This window comes from Octodon degus, unplaced genomic scaffold, assembly GCF_000260255.1.
Source record: "Octodon degus isolate 3935 unplaced genomic scaffold, OctDeg1.0 scaffold00071, whole genome shotgun sequence".
NCBI lineage: Eukaryota > Metazoa > Chordata > Mammalia > Rodentia > Octodontidae > Octodon > Octodon degus.
The window spans coordinates 4,145,443-4,152,676 of record NW_004524647.1 but is presented as its reverse complement, the minus strand read 5'-3'; the positions used below and the strand labels follow the sequence as shown (position 1 = coordinate 4,152,676).

The 7,234-nt window shown below is 42.1% G+C and overlaps 1 protein-coding gene across 1 annotated transcript in view; it reads left to right on the top strand.

The window, feature by feature from the left end:
- Positions 1-7,234, top strand: part of Stac (SH3 and cysteine rich domain) — a 198,793-nt gene that overhangs the window by 80,851 nt on the left and 110,708 nt on the right. Inside the window, exon 2 of the mRNA XM_004635301.2 lies at positions 6,400-6,676. Coding sequence (XP_004635358.1) covers positions 6,400-6,676 — 277 coding nt within the window. The remainder of the gene's footprint in view (positions 1-6,399; positions 6,677-7,234) is intronic.

The following is a 7,234-nucleotide window of genomic DNA, read 5'->3' as shown; positions in this document are numbered from 1 at the left end:
AAAAAAAAAAAAAAAAAAAAAAAAAAAGAGTAAAGACTTGCACAAGACCTCACAGCTTGTTAGTGGCATAGCATGCAATCAATCATATTCAATAAATTGTTTTACCAATTTATTCATTAACAGTTGTTCTTTTTGCAGCTGGCTGTGATAGCCAATAGCTGTAATAAGAATATTTCTGACTTTGAAATCACATTCCAAACTAAAGTGAATCAGGATCTAGAATGTGTTGTGCTTGATATAAAAGAAATCATACTGTAGAGGGGAGAATCCTGATGAGATAGTTATTTTTCATGTAGACACTACATTTCTCAACACCTCAGTGTACACTCTCTGCCCCTGAATGAAATGCCAGGGATGAGTGGGGCTGATACTGTGACAAACCACAGCATCAGCCAAATGTGAGGTAGATGCAGTGGGTCTGTGCAGCTGAAGGGGACTGACTGGGTCTCAGAGGCAATGTGCAAGGGTGTGAAGAAAGACCGATTTTATTCTTAGGTGTCATCAGTTGGATTTAATACTGCCTTTTCAAGAAAAAGGAGCACAATGAATATTTCAGCTAAAGACATAATTCTATTTTAGAAAAGTTAAAATGTGCAAGAAAAAAGATGTTCATTTTAAAATCAAAGATGTAGATCATAGAGGAGTATCAAGGAAAAGGCATTTTCTTATCGAAGGTTCTCAGATTACCTCTCCTGAATTCAGAAATAAAAGGCACTTGTATTATTGGTTCCATCATTAAAAGGCAAGGAGATGTGTGTATAGAGACCACTGAGTTTATGACTGAATGTCCAGACAGGAAGCTGAGCTACAGAGACTGTAACTAGTGATTTACTGCCTTTGTGGGCAGAGACACATTTACACAACCCCTTTCCTGTGAAGACTTTAGATCCTGGCTGAAATGATCAAGCACACACTGCTTAATTAACTTTATGTGCTACCGCAGACCAGACTGGTAAATCATTGTGCCTGCCATTGCAGTCACCTTCAGACTGAAGTCCGTGTGTGTCACTGCTCTCATGATGTCTGACTTCTGGTTTCCCTAATTAATTGGCATCGCAGTGTTGCTCAACATGATAACTACATGGATTATTAATAAAACTTCAGTTCTCATCAGGAAGATAAAACATTATGCTCAGGATTGCTAAGAGAAGGTCAAGGGTTTGATATCATCTCATCAAAGTCCATTTGGCTTGAGGGGCTTTGGAGTCAGAGAGACATACATGTGGATCTTGATTCTGTAACTTCCAAACCATTTAACTTTGGGTAAGGTGCCTGATTTCTGTTTTCTCATCTGCAAAGTGAGGTAATAAATTGAAATGGACCATCCATCCTTCCCTGCTGACTTATTACTGTGCATGGCTCTCGTTTATTCATTCTCCCTTCTCTGCAGTGCCTATTTTGCATCTCTCTTCCAACTTCCAACATCTCACCCCTCCACTTCCAGTTTTTTCTCACTGAAGAAACAGACTTTTTCTGTTGTCACTGAAAAAATAAAAGTAATCAAAAGAAAAGACCCATGCCCAACTGGCACCAGGTCTGCCTTCTTACAGATAAATGGTTTCACTGCAAACTAAGGACAGCCATGTCTCTTGTGCACTGTATCCCACCATTCCCCGCACTTAGGGGCATCATTCAGTACCACCCCATCACCAGATGTAAAGCCTACTGAAGTAACTTACTATATTTTAATAAATCAACATAAAACCTCCTGAAGTGCCAAATCCCCCTCCAGGTAGTGGCTCTTCTCACAAATTCCCTTCATGATGAAACGCTCAAAATAAACTGCCCCTGCTTACCTTCTCTATTCGTACCCTTTCCCGCCATTCTTTTCCTAAAATTGGTCATGTTTTCATGTGGAGGACTTCACTGAATCCATTGCTGTTCATGTCCCACAAAGAGTAATCCCCTTCCAAATACCATGATCAATCCTTAAAGCTCACATTTCCTGACATTGTCATAGGGGTAATTTAATGCTATTTGCTAGTCTGTCTTTCTTCAATCATCCCTCCCCTTGGCTTCTATAATAACTCTTGCTTTTTAGGTCTCCGCCTTCCTCTTTGGACTCCCGTCAAGTTCCTATGCTCCTCTTCATTAATATTCTTATCCTCCAGATATTGGTGTATTCCAGGATTTTGTCTTCAGTTCACTGCTCTCCAGTCTGCCTGTGTGATATTTCATCTACACTCATGGCTCCCAGTACCATCTATACGTTAGTGATTCCCAAGTATTACTCTAGCGTGGACCATTCCTCTGAATCTTACAGTCATACATCCAGGTGCTGACTTTACAAGTCCACTTGAATTCCTAATAAACTTGCAAATCACTGACTGCACTATCCATGCCAACTTCTTTTTTCTATTAAATAGTAATAGCACTCCCATTCACCCAGTTGTTCCAGGAAAAAAAGTTGCAGTTATTCATTCTCCACATTCAATGACTCATCATTTCTCCCCCTCTCTGGGAAAGGAAATTTGAGGTTTTATTCATAAATTCGTGAGTCTACCTTTCAAAGGTACTCTATATTCAACTTTACCTTACTATAACTAGATCAAACCAGAATTTCTTCTCCTGCAATAGTCTCCAAACTGGACTCCTTATTTCCGTCTTGCCCTCCTACTATCTTTTTTTTTTTTAACAAGGATTCTAAAATAATCCTTTTAAATTAAAAGTCAGACCCTGTTATTTCCCTGCTTAAAGCTGTCACCTTTCGGATAAATTCCAGGGCCTTAGCTGTGACCTGCCAGGCCCAGCATGAAGCTGCCTTTGGCATCTGTGCCCTTTCTCTGCTTCATCGCCTTCTCTAGAGTCAATGACTTCCTGGAGTTCCTCAGGACATGAACCTTGCTCCCTCTCATGGGCCTTTGCTCTTCATCTTCCTGAAGACAGCAGTACATTTCTTCAACATGGCTCACACACTCACCATTTCCTTCACATTTTTGCTCAAATGTCAACCATCAGAGAAGCCTTCCCTATCACTTTCTAAGGCCTAGTTCTGCTTTTATTTTCCTTAATACACCCTCTGCCCACCCAAATTGATATCATATATCATTTTTTTCTATATTTATCCACTACCCACTAGGTGTTAAAACCTTAAGGAGAAAAAACTTGCTGTTTTGACTGCTAAATCATCAAATCGAAGACTATGCTTTGGTCAGGGTAGCACCCCATAGATATTTATTGAATCAATTGTGTAATGAAGAATAATTTTCTGAAATGCAGACAATTATAGGGAGTGATTTCTCTCCACTTAAGCTATCCACTTAAGTAAGAAATGTCACATTGGCTTCCAAGTAAATTCTCTGACTCGAGAGGCAGACAGACCACAGAAGCCTGACACAATTTCCAGCCACATCCCAGAGGGCAGAGAAAATAGGGCATGTTTTAACATCATATTTAAATATCATACCTAAACTTTCACGGAGCAGACAGCAAAATGTAGATTACTTTCCAGTTCCGCATCTCTTATCATCCTCACTAGTCACCAGAAGTAATTTCTCCTCCCTGAGAGTAAGGGATAACTCTCTTTCACCTCCCATGCATCCCACAGAGACTCACTGGCAGCAGAAGGACTAAGGAAATCAGAGAAAAGCTGATCTACCTTTGAACTCTGGTCTGGATTTGTGTAAACTGCTTGACCATAAACAAGTTAACTTCCCTCACGCTCCATTTCCACAAGGGATTAACAGCATCTTCCTTGAAGGGATGAAGGACTAGGTTGGATTCCCTGGTGAGCACTTGGCCCAGGTCTGCACTCTGCTCCCTGCCATTGTCCTCCACCCATTCATAGCAGGTAGAGTTCTCAGAGGGCTCTCCTGCACATCATCCTCAGTGACTCACAGTGGTACCCTCTGTGATCATGGAAGATGACATCAGTCTGCGTGTTGTTTGCTTGTTTGTTTGTTTTGCCTTTTTGAGATATAAGTAGATAATTATGGACCTGTCTGGACATAGTTGGGCACAAACAGAAAATAAATTTGGCCTCTCTGTGTGATAATATTTGCCTTGATATGTGTCCTTCCCTCAAGGTGACACATTCCTTGAAAAATCTTAGCAGATTCCTGAACATCCTGTTTGCTTACTGTATATTTTTAAAACTATCTACAATAAAACCTTAGTCTTGCCTTCTCCCAGCTCTAGCTCAGTTTGTAACTTGAAGGATTTGAAGTGCATAGGAGTTACTATGCAGGTCCTCAGCTTGGATTGGCCCAGTCAGTCTCAGTGAATGATTGTTTCACAGTCTCCTGTCACTAAACATTTTCAGAAATTGAGGGTCCTTTTCAAGATTAGCACTATGCTCCCAAGAACTTATGATCCCACTCTCCTCAGCAGTCAGGATAAGCTAGGTTACATTACAGTAAAAAACATTCAAAAGAATTCAGATCCATGTAGATTTGAGGTGTAGCACAGGAAAAAGAAACAAGAGTCCTGGTTGGGTCACTGTTTCTGACTTCTCTATGCAGGCTGTTGCCACTCTGGATACTCTTTTCTGGCTGATGATGCCTTACTGTTGCCCATAATGCTGCTTTTCTAGAAGACCCTGCAGGGCCTCCACACTGTGTGAGTCCCTCAAGTGGGAGAGTTGACCTCATACAACCACATCCAAGGACAGGTGTCTGAAGAAGCACCTGAAAGGTGGGGAGAACAGCACTGTCACTTATTTGTTACTGGGTACATAAAATAGGTGTAAAGCTTACTGAATTAAAGCACTAGTCATGTCTTCATGTGATGAGTATGTGTGTAGACAACGTGAGTATAGTTGAGTTGGAACTTGTTCAGTGTTGGCTAGACTCCCTCAAGTCTACAGGGTAAGTGCGGAATCTCTGTGGAGTGATGGGAGCTTGACAAGACCATGTGGCCCCCATAATCCTTAAGACCACCTTAGGGTTGCATCTATAGTGATTTGACGGGGTTTCCAATGGAGGACTGAAGCAAGGAAGGCACACTGAGGCTTGCTGTTAGAACTAGCTTAAAATTACTTTCACTGCTTTTTATTGATCCAATTTCCAAAACCAAAAGAGTCAGGAGTGGAAAATAGGCTCTGCTTTGGATGAGAATAGATACAAAGTCACCTTGCAAGTGGTCTGGGTAAGCAGAAGGGGAAGAAATTGTGGTGCTTGTGCAATATACTCCAAGCTCTAATGATCACCACATCTTCAACATCTTTTGATGTAGAAGTTAGAGGGTTGAAGTGGAAGTAGAGGGTCTTGCCAAGGCCACATTGACTCATCCAACATATTGTGTGAGAAAGCCCAACCACATTTAGTGGAGACCCTTATTAGAACAGAGCACTAAGTACCTTTTTGTTTCTAGCACTGAGCCATAAATATTAATCCCAGGCAATAGAAAACACATCTATAAAGGGAGCCATCTTGAAGCTGAAATGAGCTACTGATGGTCATGTAGCAAGTGGTTCATTTCTCGCATCTGGATAGAGGGGAATTTGAGTATTAAATTCTGGTGTTGAAAAGATAGTACACAGGAGAGACTTTGAAATCACACAGGAGTTGATATGGACAGAGCAAAGCAGGTGTCATCAGAGTCCAAGAATCTACTACTCCCTCAAGTCAGTATTCAGATCTTTTTCCTTAAATGTTTGGGGAAAAAAATTCTTAAAGGACTAAACAAGAGGTTCACATGCTCACAGCTATATTTCCAAAGGATCCCTCCAGGATCAGTAATCCTGGACACAAGTGCAGGCAGCATTCAAAACCCATTTTTGTTTCTATTCAAAAGTCTCAAAGTAAAGGAAAAATGTCCTAGTCTTCATCTGCCATGGCCAAGGACAAGTGGGAAGTCCAGAGGAAAGACAAGGAGAGCCAGATGTGTAAATGCTCTGTCCAACATACTGTTGTCATATGCAACAGACTCAAGCAAGCATGAGCATTTGCGGCTTGTGTCCTGTGGCTAATTTAGCTAGACTGATGTCAGTTCAGATGTAGCCTCTTGTGCCTTGATTTCCACAGAGACAAGTGACTGCTGAGAGGTCATAAGAGAGAAATGTCAGCATTACACACCCAGCCTTTTAACCCATGAGTGCATGCATCATTTCTAATTACATAAATTCAAAACTCAGTATCAAAAACTCAATATAAGATATTTTGACTGCATATTGTTGGAACCTTAAGGACACAGGGAACAGGCAGCAAAGGCAAAACAAAGGCTGTGGTGCCCTTTCTGCTATTCTGGCTTGGGGGGTGCAGGGCCTTGGGGGGGGTGCTGCTGAATTTCATCTTAACTTAGCACTGATATCGTCCACCCACACAGAGACATACAAGAGCTTCCTTAGCGCTGAGGGTGTCACTGGGAACTAACTATGCAGTGCATGGAGCAGACCTCACCCCCACAGCATGAGTCTGCATGATCCATCGTAAGAGAGCCTGTTCTGTCATTGCATTGCAGCTCCAGAAACTAAAACGATCACTTTCTTTCAAGACCAAGAGTTTACGGAGCAAAAGTGCTGACAACTTCTTCCAGCGAACCAACAGCGACGTGAAGCTGCCAGCAGACATACTGGCAGAAGTCAGTCCCAGCTCCAGCTCGCTGCCTTTACCCGGAAGCCTGACATCTACACCCACCAGGCTGGGCCTTCACCCCAACAGTGGCAAGGCACATGCCTTTCAGGAGCACATCTTCAAGAAGCCCACTTTCTGTGACGTCTGTAACCACATGATCGTGGGTAAGGCTTTCTCCTGCCCCTTCCTCCAGGTCTGTGCCCTGAAAGGCTGAATGAGAGTGGTGTACCATAGTCCAGGCACCCATAGAAACGTGGACTCTGAACTCAGAAATCTTATGCCGGGGGTTATTCAGGAGTGCTTTGGGGAATGATATTTGTGAAAAGGTAATTGAAGCAGGGCTGGGCAGAAGAAGAAGTTAGGTTCTGATGTGGCTAAAACAAAGATTTCAGCCAGTCCCCTGGGAAGCTCCAGAGCCCTTTAGAGTTATCTTATGCAGGTCTTTGCACAATGTATCGGCCTATCATCACACATGAGCCTTGGAATGTTGCTTATTTCTCAAAGAAACTGTTATCTCATCAGTAAAATGAGCATGTCGGTGATTTCTAGTATGGTCAGAAGACCAGAAGTCTGCAGTTTTCTTCCTTCTTTACAATGTCCCAGTTACGGTGTGTGATATGTAAGAGGGAAGCAATATTAGTCCCTGTTACAACCACAAATACAAGCCCTGTTCTCATCATTACCTGCCCATACTGTCATTTTCTAGTCACTATCATATGTAT